The sequence below is a fragment of the Neovison vison genome, chromosome 14 (assembly GCF_020171115.1).
Source record: "Neovison vison isolate M4711 chromosome 14, ASM_NN_V1, whole genome shotgun sequence".
NCBI classification, from domain to species: Eukaryota; Metazoa; Chordata; class Mammalia; order Carnivora; family Mustelidae; genus Neogale; species Neogale vison.
In genome coordinates this window covers 26,942,591-26,956,444 of record NC_058104.1, presented here as the reverse complement: position 1 = coordinate 26,956,444, position 13,854 = coordinate 26,942,591, and the positions used below count along the sequence as shown (strand labels likewise).

The 13,854-nt window shown below is 47.9% G+C and overlaps 1 protein-coding gene across 5 annotated transcripts in view; it reads right to left on the bottom strand.

Moving 5' to 3' along the window:
* Nucleotides 1-13,854, bottom strand: part of MRTFB (myocardin related transcription factor B) — a 184,610-nt gene that overhangs the window by 27,331 nt on the left and 143,425 nt on the right. For 3 of the 5 annotated variants that reach the window (XM_044233088.1, XM_044233089.1, XM_044233090.1), the window contains 4 exons: nucleotides 11,077-11,211; nucleotides 8,224-8,471; nucleotides 3,395-3,527; nucleotides 1,541-2,581 (listed from right to left, as the gene is read on the bottom strand). In XM_044233088.1, coding sequence (XP_044089023.1) covers nucleotides 1,541-2,581; nucleotides 3,395-3,527; nucleotides 8,224-8,471; nucleotides 11,077-11,211 — 1,557 coding nt within the window. The remainder of the gene's footprint in view (nucleotides 1-1,540; nucleotides 2,582-3,394; nucleotides 3,528-8,223; nucleotides 8,472-11,076; nucleotides 11,212-13,854) is intronic. The other 2 variants (XM_044233091.1, XM_044233092.1) reach the window with 1 other exon arrangement.

Genomic DNA, 13,854 nt, shown 5'->3' with positions numbered 1-13,854 from the left:
GAGGCTACTGAAAAAAAAAATTAAAAAAAAAAAAAAATATATATATATATATAAATTTTTAAAAAAGAGCTTAGATGTGGAATAACAGGTCATGTGGAGATCATATCTGAAGTGAAATAAAATATTTACAGATACAAACTTCATTTCATTAACACATAGATTTGAGCCTCAATTCTAAACCAGAGAGTGAAACACCGGACCAGTTATCTTCATGCTCTGATTGTTTCTTAAGTGGCTAAGATTTTCATTCAAAAATTTTGAGAAAAGAGAAAACGGAAATAGAAGCCTACAAGAGCTCTCCACATACTAGGTCAGCTGTTGCAGTAACCGGAGCAGCAGCAGGGAAATCTCTGGGGCCCACTGGACCCGAACTCCTGCTTTTGAGCTGCACACTGTGCTCCCTCTGGGGGGCCGTCAGCCACACCCCGGGGCACACACAGGCCCAGAATTAAACACAATTCTTGTTCTGAGAACATCAACTCCACTCAAAGATTTGGTTGGGGGGAAAAAAAAAAAGCTCAGAAGAGCTCTATTACAGAGCAGAGCTTCAATTTCACAGACACTGGAAAGGTTAAACAGGGGAATTAGACTTTTTGCACATGCCAAGGGCCTCGGGTCATGCTTCCTAACCCCAGGGGTACAGGACCAGTCTCTTCTGCCATTAAGAGACTCTGGGGCATCAAAATTGAGGAGCACTGCCCCCATTCTGTTTACTTGTGGCCCACACATTTTGTTGAAACCTACCAAAACGCATCACATAAAAACAGCTTGAAGTCAGAACACGGGTTACACAGGCACAAAAGGAGGTTTCCTGCCTATCAGTGCCTTAGCACGTCTCGCAACCACATCCTCTCTCCTAGGTTTGTGGTCACATTCCCCTTAGATGCCCAACAAGCCTTTGGCATTTTCGCCTCACTGGTGTCTTCCAAGAACTACATTTAGGAGGCAGAATATAGGAGTGGGCGTAACAGTGACAGCTCTAGTCAGAATTACCCAGCTCCGTCCTGGAGCAACTTGCCAAACCTCAGTTTCCCTATCTCAAAGTGGGTGTTACCACTCAGATCTCCTGGAGGAATGGGGCGCCTGGCTGGCTCAGTCAGAGGAGCAGAGGAGCGTGTGACTCCTGACCTCGGGGTCATGAGTTCAAGTCCCATGCTGGGTGTAGAGATTAGCTGGTTAAATAAATAAATAAAAAGAATGAAGAAGTGCTTGATGCTGTGTCCCGCAGAGCACCCAGTGACACTAGCTATTCTCATGACACTGTGACGAGTATTTGGAAATGCCTGCATGCGGGAGACTGTGTTCACTGAAGATGAAAGGTATGGAAAGTGGAAGAGCAGCTCTTGTTTGTTTTTACCGTACAGAAACAATGCTAGCTATTCACGTTTTGGAATTCGATTCTATGAGGCCACCCCCTCCCCCACCCCCGCATTTCCTGGCACCCCGAAGCCTGGCGTGAAGGCATCTGGGAGAAAGCGTGAGGCGAGCTTCCGCTCTCGGCAGGCTGTAAGGCAAGGGAGTTAGAAGACACACTTCACACCTGGAGTCTGAGGCTGCCTACGGGGAGCTGCACTGAGGTGACACGGGAGCCCTGGATGGACAGCGGCAGCAGCAGCTGGGCGGTCTGTGTGGTCAGTAAAGCCTGAGGCGCAGCGACACCGGCAGGCGGCGGCTGTCCCTGCGAACTCACGTAAAACTGTGGGACGATGCTCGGCGGCTCCGCCTGGGCCACGGCGACCTCCTGCTTGATCACCACCGCCTTCTTGGCCACCAGGGCCTGGCCCGCCGCCGAGAGAGGCTGGCCGACGGGCTGGCCGGCTCCCGGGCCCGGCTGCCTGGAGCCAGAGCAGTCGCTGAGTGAGGCCTCATCCTTGACGGAGGAGCCGGCGCCTCCGAGTTTCGGATCTAACTTGGCCGCCGAGCTGGCCGCGGTGCCGGGCGGCGGTTCCAGCGGCGGCTGCTGCCGCTGCCCTCGCTTTTCCACCTCGAGCTGCATTTTCAGAACTTCCACAAGCTTCTGCTCTTGTTCCAGTTTCCTCTTGAGCTCCTCGATCTGCTTCTCCTTCTCCTGCAGCTTGCGGTCCTTCTCAGCTGCGTCCAGTTCCAGACTCGACAGTGTGCTGCTGGTGGGGCTCGGGCTGTCCTCGGGGCCCGTCACTCGCAGAGGGGATGAGCACAGGAACTGCGCCGGTGACATCATGGTCATGATCTCGGTGAAGGTGTCTGCCATGTTTGTGTCCTCGGTCCCGAGACTGGACTGTTCGGAGGGGGACGGTGAGATGGGCAGAGGGGAGCTGACGGTCTCAACATGGGCGGCGGTGCTGCTGCCGGCAGGTGGCAGTTCTGCCTTGAAGGAGGAGCCCGAGCTGGTCACGGGGTTGTGTAGTGTTGTGACGGGCAGTGCCACGGTGACTTCTGGGTTACTGGTGACGATGGCAGACGCGGGCACTGTCAGGACGCCGCCCGCGGTGACACTGCTGTTGTTCATTTCCTGGTAGGGTTTCAGGCGTTCAATGAGGTCCGGTTTGGTGCCCGACACTGGGAGACCCCTTAACTTCAGTTCTGTCTTCAGTTCCGACACCTGCAAGTACAAACAAGTCACACCTCTTCTCCTGGCCCTGCCACTTCGGACAAATCTATGGGACACTTTGATGAGAAAGGGGCCGATGTCTTTCAGCTCCGTATGACTGCACACCAGCAAGTGGGAAGGTTTCTCTTCCTAACCCACAGACACACACAGCTACAGACCCCAAGTAGTGCAAAGGCCAGTGATCCAGCAAGGATTTATGTCCAAGGATTGAAAACAGGAAATCATGATGATAACCATCACATTCACTGAGTAATGACCATGTGCCAGACACTGCTGGACGTGCTTTACTCTTCCAACTCCTCTTCACAGGAGGTGTGGGTATTATTATTACAATTCCTCGTTCGCAGAGGAGACGGGGGCAGAAACAGGCTTACTCGCCGTGGTCCGCGCTACCACAGATAACCGAAGGCCGAGCTGCGTTGGAAACACATACAGGCTGGCCTTGGAGATCAGATTCCGGACTGTTACATTTTTCCTGCTTCTCCCAAACTTGGAAAAGAGCAGGGAAGAAAAAAACCTGTCTCTGCAGTCAGAACTGGTCTGGTACCTGCACATGGTTTATGCTCAATGAATGAGAATCATTACTGGTCATTTTAACTCACTGAGCCACCCAGGCACCCCATTATTGGTCATTTTAAAAGAAACATAATGGACATAAACAGAAAGTGCCTCTACAGAAGTTATTTTATGTTGGTGAAGTTGAAAGTCTACTGAAAACTTACCTATACATACTAGAGAAATCTGGCAAATCATTTACCTTTCTGTGGTACCTATGGGTGCATAAACTCTCCTTGGACTTCTCACCTTTAAGTCATCCAAGCTAGAAGGCAGAGGTCCCGGCTTTCTCACAGGAGCAGATGTATTCTGTCTTGGAGGGTTAGGTGTGGTACTGTTCAGAGTGGAATTCCCACTGTTGTTATTTTTGTCGTTAAGTGGCCTTCAAAAGAACGAGAAAATGAGAGAGTTTATAATAAAATAATTTCTGAATTTGACACTGCTTCTACTAACAATGTGTTAGCTTGTGAAGAGAAAAATGCCACAGTCATGGGTTGGAAGACTCAATACTCTGAAGACAGACATCAAATTAGATTGCAGTGAAAATCCCTGTCAATTTTGTTTGCTTGTTTGCTTGCTTGGTAGAAACTTAGAAGGTGATTCTCAGCTTTATATGGAAATACAAAGGACCAAGAAAGGCCACGGCATCCCTGAAGAAAAGCCAAGTCGGAAGAGTCATACCACCAGGTATCAAAATTCATTAGAAAGCCAGTTATTACAATGCTGTGGTACGAGGGGCAGAACAAATGGAAGAGAAGAGAGAATCCAGAAACAGACCTTCACATATACAGCCTCTTAGTTATCACTAAGACAGCACTGTAGTGCAGTAGGAAAAGGGTGGTCCTTAACAATAAATAGAGCTGATCCACACTGGCTATTCACATAGAAAAAAATAGGGCCCTTGACGGAACCCTACTTCACATCATCTCAAAAACCTAAATGTGAATTACGAAACCAATAAAGCTTTTAGAAAACTTAGGATAACATCTTCATGTCCTTTCGGTGGGCAAAGATTTCTTAAAGAGGATATAAAATGCACTAAGGAGGACACATTTAAGGGTTAAAAGTCAAGCCATGGGAGAAGATATTTGTAATCTGTACTTCTGACAAGGCCTCATATCTAGAGTATACAAAGAAGTCTCAAAAGCAGTAAGAAAAAGACAAAACCAAATGGGAAAATGGGAAAATCTTGAACAAGCGTACCACAAGAAAGGATACCCAAGTGGTCAATAAATGTGTGGACAGGGCTTAGCCTCAACAGACAGGAAGACAATCCAGAAAAGCACAACAGAACAGCACTGCACACCCAGCACAGGTGCTGTGTGATGACTCAGACTGTGCGTGCCGAGGACCCGGAACGTCCTGAGCTCTCAGCCGTGGCAGGTGGAAGTGTGAACTGGAAGGACTACTCTGGAGAAGTTTTATGCTATTTGCTAAAGAAAAACCTACACCCCTCTTTTGACCCAGGGGCATTCCTAGAAGGACACCTGACAAGATGGACATGTGTGAACCATGTTTATTATGGCGTCGTTCACACCAGCCCCAACCGGACACGACCCAACTGTCCACCAAGAGGACGGTAGGGGGCTCGGTGATAAAACACGAGACAGAGTAAAAATTAACTGCTGCTTTCTGTGCGAGGAAAGATGCAGCTCACAAACATAGTATTGAGCAAAAGCAGCTAAACAATGTGTACTGTAAGATGACATTTATGCAATGGTTCAAAAACAGGCAAACTAGTCTATGGGACACAAGTCAGGTAGTCACTGAGAGGGGACGCAAGGACGCCCTCCTGGGGGTACTGGGGATGTTCTGTTTCTTGATTTAGGGTTCTACCTGGCATCGATTTTCAGTTACGATGTATGGGCCTCTCCACAACCTATACTTCATTTAACAAGGTTATTAAAGAAATGTTGGTGCATCTGTTGTACTTTTGTACTCCTTTTCCTAAACTCCTTTCCATATCGAAGCCAGGTCCTCATCTAACTTCTTCCCTGTATGCTCCTCTTGGCAACAACGGCATTTCTCTCCTGGCTGGTTGCTATCCATTCGAGAAAGGTCCCCGTGCTGCTTGATACTGAAGAGCCAATTTCACTACAGCCCCAAGTTTTACTGTTCTATAAACCTTGGTGCAGAAGCAAGGAGACTCTGAATTCCTTATTCTGAACGAGGATGAGGTCCCCAGTTAGAGCAGCTTTGTCAAGAGAGTTTTAGGAAGATTGTGTTTGAAGCCATTTCTGGCCCTGTCAACAGCTAACTCTTGACATAAAATCTGCCTAAATTTCGTGGCAGTTAAATATTTTAAGTATTTAAGTTTTTTGAAGTTTGGATGGAACGACAAATGTTTTATGTATCATTTTTTTCCTTTCTAAAAATTCAGTTTTAAAATCTTTTATTAGAATTATGAAAACTTTTAATGTAAATCAGAATTTCTCAACCCTATTTTCATTACTTTCCCTGCAAGGAGCTTTTTTAGATTTCGTTTTTCCTAATCAACCACCCAGTGAAATTTTAATACCACAGGGGTACTGCATAATTACCTATGTACTGTATATCTGGGCTTTCTTAACTAAAAAGTGCAAAATTCCTCCTAACCAGCTTTTGCTGTCTTGTGAATATTATCTCCTTGAGAAGGCACCATGTAAAAGTGCCTTTTGATGTGCCATCAAAAAAAAAATGTTGATTCTATTTTGTGCTGTCTTTTTTGTTGAGTTTGTCTAATACCCTACTTGTTACTATGATTAACAATTCAATGTTTACTCTGACCTTTGAAATAGTACGTTGATTGCCCCCCCACCCACCCAAATCGACAGAGAAAGAAAAGGTGATGTGTAGGGGGGCGGGGACCTTGTGGAATGTGATGACAGTGTAGATGAGAAACCCAAAGTCCAGACACATGAAGGGACCTTCTAGGACCCTCTGCCAGTGTGTGGCTCTGCTGGGACCACAGCCCTGTCTCCCAGGGCTCCTGATCTTCCCAAGGCACTGGCAGTGTGTGTCATGGGCGCTCTAAGACTTCCACATTGCTCTCTGTGCTGGAATTCCGGGGAAAACAAACACTGTAATAAAAACAACGTTTCCACACCCAGGACGTGGAAATTACACAGAAGTGATGCTCGGTGAACAAATGCGGAACGATAAGGGGTCTTTCCTCTTTGTTCTTTTTAGGGGATGCTTTCCTTAGGTAGGTGGCTTGGCGGCTGCAGGGATGGGAATGTTTACAAAGGAGAGGGGAGCTATAGCCTTCATGGGAAGGCGAGGAACCGAGAGAGACCAGGTCCTTGACACCCTCAGATGTACTCTTTCCGTCCACAGACTGGCCCCACACAATTTCTTTTGTTACAGAAAAGACTACTTCATAGATCCCCTACGCAAAACAATCCTTTCATGGGATTTTCAGTTTAACAGGTTTCCTTGCCTGGGAGTAGGGATCAGACATTCCAGCTCTTCCTGGAGTTACTAGGAGGAGGAGGGTGATGTCAAGTGCTGAGCACGCAGCTCGGTGCATCTTAAGGAGCACAGAGATGGGAGCCAGGGTTTGCGTTCGCATCCCCACTGCCTGCTGCCAGAGGAGGGCGGCGGCAGGGGAGGGCGCCTCCCTGGGCCTGGACGAAGCTGTAAGGCAGCGGCCGTTTGCCTCTGATACTCTTCCAATTCTCTTTGGTCTTCCCTGGTTTCCTTCCAACGTCAACATCTCACTCAGGCTTGCTTGCTCTTAAAGTAATAACATGCTACACAAATTCCTTCTTTCTTCATCTTTTAGATTTAAGTACTTTACAGTAAGGTCTGAATGACTAATGGGTCTAATCTTCCTCGAGATATCAGGATCTTCAAAGAAAAAAGTAAACTGATAATCGTTAGCATATGAAGAGATGGTTCCTAACAGAGGAGCTTTTGAGTGGGTCTTACTCCTTTCCTACTCCTGGAAGATAGGGCTCCCTGTGGAGGAATGCTTGGCATACGTGTAGAAGACAGGAGTCAAGTTTCTACAGATCATAAACTGAGAGGCTTGATCACCGAAAACATTTTTTCTTCTAATGAAATTCTGCATCTTTTTTAAAGTTTCTTTTTGTGAGTTGAATGTAACTATCCCTTTCTCCTGAAAACTGAGGGAAACAAAAGATAAGGTCTTTGCATTTTTATCTATGTTTCCCAGCAAATGCATACTGAGGATGGCTACCTAGAAATTTCTATCAGTGCATAGCTAAAGTTTGCAGTCAATGTCCTGCTATGGATTCAGTCTTGGAAGCTGGTGGAACTCATTTCCTTCCATCCCTCCTAACGGGCTCAGACTCAGGAAACGTGTTCCTTCTCCACAGTTGTTGGTCACCAAGACCTTTAGTTGTCTTTGAAACATCTCATCTGTTCCTTCCTTCCCGTTATCAATGCCCTTTCATCTTCTCACATCTACTCTGTTGTGAAATTTCTGTTTTTCCTATTTCCAGACTCCCCTCCAGGACCAGCATCAAAGCAGTCTTTCTCGCACTTTGATTCCGCCGTGGCAGCCTTCTGAATCACCTACCGCATCCAGATTCAAGGCTGCCCAGCTGCGCGCTCCTCCAGACAGCGGCTCAACTCAGTTTTGTCTTCTACTTTTCGTAAAAAAGCGAATCACATTCTTTATTCGGGCTCTTTTTCTCATCAGCCAGTAACCAGACATCACCCACTCCTTCCTCTGTTCTTGCACTAAGATCGTCCCCCTTGGCTTGAAAGGGCCCTTCCCTGGTTTCAGGGTCTTTCCCATGTAAGTATCCCACCTTTCTCATAAAGCTTTCTCGACCACGCCAGCCCCTACACTCGTCTTTTTTTTTTAACTGTTCACAACAGGTCGTACACTTGGGTGCTTTGCTCATGGCATCTACTACTACTTGGGTGAGTAACAGGCAAAAACTTCCCGGGTGGGCCACGGTGGGAGTCCCCTCTAAATCATGGGGAAGGGCTTTCAGGGACAGAGACTGGCCTGGCCTGCCGGCCGCTCTCCCAGGGACCAGGGGACGACGGGGAAGCCCGGGCAGCGGAAGGCCCTGGGCGGAGGATGCGAGCCGGCGCCCCCCGCAGCCCCGCGGCCCCGCGCGTACTTGAGCGGCGCGGGCAGGATGGTCTGGTAGTTGTAGTGCTGCTGCTGCTGGCTCAGGATCTGCAGCTGCAGGAAGAGCTGCTGCTGCTGGAGCAGGCGCGCGTAGTTGGAGTCCATCTGCGGCTCGCTCTTCTCGCCCTTCTGGTCGGGCGGGATGTACTGGTGGTACTTCAGCTTCTTCACCCGCGGCTTGGGGTCCTTGCACTTCTTGCTGCGGTGCTTGTCGTTGGGGTTCTTGGGATGGCTTTGCTGGTTTCGGGAGAAAGAGAAGAACGTTTTAGGAGAAGCCACCACCATGTGCCTGAGGGACTCGGGAGCGAGCGGCGGAGGGCCCCGGACTCTGGGGCTACCGAGTGACCAAGTGCGCCTCCAGGGCAAGGAAAATGTGGGGACGCCTCCCCTGACCAAGAAATCTGGCTCCTAAGGACTCACTTCCTCCTGCTGCCTTGTTCCCTTAGAGTAAGGGAAGGCTATGCAGCTCAGCCTTATCCATTCAAGTTCAGCCAGCAGTCACTGCGGTGTCTCATGCGGACACACTCGGAAGGGCTCACGCAAAGGACTCCTAGTTAGAACAGGCTGCGGGCTCGAGCAACAAACGGGAGAAGACGAGCGATCCGTCACTGTAACTGGGGACTATTTTATGGTCATTAAAATATTCTAGAGTCATTCTTGAGCGGATCTGTACAAACAGAAAAAATGTTTCTAAGGGAATAGAGCAGACTATGAAGTTATGTATTTCTTTTTTTTTTTTTTAATTTTTGAAGAGGAGACGGCAGGGGCCAAGGCAGAGAGAGAATCTTAAGCAGCTCCATGCCCAATGTGGAGCCCCAAGCGGGGCTCGATCTTATGACCCTGAGGTCATGACCTGAGCACAAATTGAGAGTTTGACACTTAACTGACCGAGCCACCCAGGTGCCCCTCAAGTTACGTATTTCTAAGGAAAATACACCCAAATACTGCAGTCTCACAGTATTAATCACTTCCCTGTCATCTGCTTATTGTGCTATCAATAACCGATTTTATTCCTGGTCTTTTCAAAATGATGACAACAACGGATGCAGTCTGGGAACCCGAGGTGGCACGCTGTTATGTAATGATGAAACCACTGACCTGGCTAATCAGGAAGGCACCTGCGGGAAAAGGGAGGGGACAGGCACACAGTAACCAGTAGGCCTCGGACTAAATCTGCTGTTACCTAGTCACTTACCTAGTCACTGGCATGTTCTCCCACGAAGTGAGGGTGGGGAACAACAGCCTTCCTCTCAGAACGTACCCCCCCCCGCCGAACTGTGTGTGATCTGTTTCTCTTGTGTACCTGTCTCTTCCTCTCCTAGCACAGTCCCGGGACCCCCGACCAAGCCTCTGAACCTCACCTTCTTCAACAATGCCTCCGGCCCCAGAGTCAAAGCCCTCCCTACACACACACCAGTGAAGAGGAGAGACCCAGAGAACAGGAGAGGCTGAGAACTCCGCACCCACAGGGACGGATGGGTCGGCATCCAAACGCTCTCTGTGCTGTCTGTGGCATACGCTTGGGAACGTGGGCAAGGGAGGAGAGCTGATGTTATTAGCTCAGCTGCCACGTGCCACACTCGGGAATTTCTGGCTTCAGTACTAAGTGATGGAAGATAGTGAGATACACTGACTTGTGCCCTGGGGCCACAAACGCTGGGCTGCACGGACACAGAGAGGCTGGAGCAGGGAGCTGTCTCTGCAGGAGGGCCGAGGACCACGACTGTGCCGCAGTGGATGGAAGCAAGGAATGTGGGGAGGCAGAAAGAAGGCTTGGCTGCCCTTGGGGAGCCTGGATCCTTCCGAGCCTCGTTACTTCTTCCAGCCTCCCTTCTGGAAGGTGCCGGGAGGGTTGGCTAGCTCTCCACAGTCCTTTTTGTGTTCTAAACGTTTGACATCAGCTATGTTTGGCAAAGCCACATCTGAAACGATGATAGTATTCTCTATCGCCGCCCCTCCGCCCCCATCCGGCAGTTCTAAATACACTTTCAAAAGTATACCACTATTGGGGCGCCTGGGTGGCTCAGTGGGTTAAGCCGCTGCCTTCAGCTAGGGTCATGATCTCAGGGTCCTGGGATCGAGTCCCGCATCGGGCTCTCTGCTCAGCAGGGAGCCTGCTTCCCTCTCTCTGCCTGCCTCTCCGTCTACTTGTGATTTTCTCTCTGTCAAATAAATAAATAAAATCTTTAAAAAAAAAAAAAGTATACCACTATATATAAAGAATTTTGATCTTCCGTGGGGCTTGTTCTAGCTGGATTATTTGCGCCCAGTCAAATGCAGGGAACGGTGCCACCAATCTGCAGCTTATCTAGAGAACAAACCTGGCTTCGACAGGCCAAATCTGCTAAATAAAAAACGTAGCCGCTTTTCTAAAGCCTTTAACCTGTCATGTAATACATCTGGACTAGCGCGGACACTGACCTTGTGTATACAGTCTGAAATGATGTTCCCATTAAAGACATCTGTTTGTGAGGCTCCCGACTCCCCAGCACTGCGCTAAGCGGCTCGATCTTACCCCACTCCCAGGGTTTCCTTCATTCTGGCAGCCTGGATGGTGGCAGAACTGGGAACTGCTGATAAAATGTATCCTAAAGCCTTTCTGCAGGACTCTGGGAGTTTCACGGAGACCGAATGTTTTGCGGTTCTTCTGTGACTACAGAACAATAGGGCATTTGTGGAAGGTGATGGTTTCCAAGACCGAGGCGTGATCGAGCAAGTCTGCCTGTGATTTTGTTTTCAAGGCTTCAGACTGAAAGCCAGGCTGGCCAACGCAGACATGTGCCTTTGTGTTCCCTTAGACAAGAGGTAAAGACCTTGAACCAGCGTGTGTGCAGGGACCCACCTTTACTAGCGCCGGCCCAGGCTTTGCTGAGGACACGGTATTCGTGGGGACGACAGGTGCGGTGGACCTGGTGGGGGGCTGATCCACAGGAGGAGTTTTCAAGAATTCAGGAACTGCAGGGGACACTGAAGTAAACTGGTGGAAAAGCCAGAAAGCGAACAAGTATGTGAACTCAATGACATAAAATTAGAAAAACCAGAATTAGAAGGGAATGACCTCATTTTTTTTTTTTTAGGAAAGGCCACCGGAAAACAAAAGAAAAATATACTATTATGTCTGAGAGCCAGATGGTGGAGCCCCATGCTTGACCTCCACAGAGCCAGCTAGCCAGCCTTTGTCCCAATAGCAATGAAAAGCTAAAGCTCAATGAGGTTCGACTGACTCCAGCCTGGTGGTGTTTTCTCAGAAATATGGTCAGAACCGCCCCATTTTGGCAGAAGGGAAGTCCAAGACTCTTGTAAACATGATCAGAACAATTCAGGACACTCGTGAGGTTCTCTTGCTGTCCAGAGTGGAATAATCATGCTGGTGAGTTCCCGTGGGGTCTTTAGACGTGGTCACAGGCTCTCCCCAACACTGTCAGCACATCCTGGACCCAGGGCCTGGAGCACTTGCTAAGAAAGCCCCCGTTCCCTGGACGCCCATTCCACATATGGGTCCTTAACTCTGCTTTCCACTTCGTGTCCCCGTGTCCAAGCCTGACGAGCCCGCCCCTCCGCCATCCCCGCCCCCATTTCCCGCAACGGGAGGGCACCTGCCAGATGCGTTCTGTAACAGCGGTTTGACTGGCTGATGGCGCACCCTCACACCTAAAGCAAGAAGCTAATTTGTTACCGAGGCCAAATGAGCAACCCCTACACCTCAATGTGGAGTCCCATGTTAACAAAGGAAGCTCCTACGGAAGGCCTTGATAGATTTTATCAACAACCCAACAGCCCATCTACGCTAACAGTCTACTTGAAGTAGATTTTACGTATTCACTTACTGGAAGCAGATCTTACTATTGTAACAAATCCGCTCAGTGTCGCACACTAATTAGAACATGGACTTCACTATTACCAGCCTTGTCTTAAGGAAAAATGTCTCCCTTTATCACTTCCACTCCCCACACACAACTCTCAAATTCATTACGAGAATCAAAGTCAGTTCCTTTGCTGATATATTTGGGTTTAAGAATAGCACACTGTATTTTTCCTCCTTAAAATAAATGACCTGAGAACTCAGAGGCTATTCAGCAGCAAGAAATATGAAGCTTGGCACATACTAGTTACTCAATAAATATTTGTGTAATGGGTGAATGGAAATTCCTTGTGGCTTTACTCATGCGGGGTGAGACGCTCAAGGCCAGCTGGGGCTCTGAGTATGTGTGTGGGTGTGTGATGAACTCCGCTTGCCCATGTGGCTCTCTCCCCGAGCTCGCTTTTCCTTTCTGCCACCGATTTCAGCTTTTAAGTAATTATAATGAACAGTGTTGGCTTTTTAAAGATGGCTTCACGGTAGCCCCCTCCACCACGGTTTATATTTTCAGTGGCCTATGGGCATCTGAGGCCCGGAAGCAGACGACCCTCCTCTGACATATGGTCACAAGGTCAACAGCAGCCTGAGGTTGCGTCACATGCCTACCTCATTCACCTCACTTCATCTCATCACGTAGGCATGTATCCTTTCCAACATCACCACAAGACAAAGGAAGGCGAGTATAGGACGGTTAAGATATTTTGAGAGTAAAAGACCACATTCACGTAACTTTTATTATACTATATATTGTTAGAACTGGCCTATTTTATTATTAGAGTTGTTGATCTCTTACTGTGCCTGATTTATAATGAGAACTTTATGTCAGTACCTACAGGAAAAAACAGTATACACAGTGTTGGGTACTATCTGTGGTTTCCAGTATCCCCTGTGGATAAGGGGAGACTACTGTACTCAAGTTCATTCAAATAGATGTGAAAGAAAGGGCCTTATCTGAGACTCCTGACACCTGTGTTTCAGGCTGAGCTCTGCCCCCAAAAGGCCCTGAGCCGGCCGCCACCTCAGTGAACCTCTGACATGAAAAGGACAGTCAAGGCCAGCTAATCAGTGCTTTAAAGGATGTGGTTTTAGTTGTTTCCCTTTCACTTTGCACAGTTTTTGGAAGTGAGGATATTTATCTCCGGGTCAATTTTCATACAGGGAAAAACATTCCTTGGCTGTGATATAATTGGCATATGAAGAAGAAATTGCATATCTGAATATATATATTTGCATATATGATAAATATATGTATTATTTGTGTGTGTGTGTATTTCTTGTAGATAAATTCTTTAAACCTGGCAAGCTGTTTTACCAGTCCAGCCCCCACAGACTGATATGATGGCAATTATGCATTTGAGAGCAGTCAAGTGTTAAAAATCTGAAAAATAATCCAGAAGCATGGATGTGGTGTCCAGTATAATATGTGTGAAAATGATTGTCCTTGAGTTCTAGACGTTTCCCGTGAACCTCGGCCTTGACTACTGATGCCCTCATCTTATTAGCTCTTGTGGTATTTCAGTGTGACTTTGCTACCCAGAAAACCACAGACCCCAGTGAAACACAAGAATAAGATAGCTGAGATACAGTGATTATTAGTATTACCTACTCTGAAGATAAATTCTGGTTAAAAAGGGAGAAATGTCTAAACTCTTCTTTACATTCTGCCAGTCTCTTTCATATGCTTTAGAAATGACCCCTCAAACAATCTTACATCCTATCTTGATGTTATTAGGATCCTGGTGGCTACGGTTAAAAAAAAAA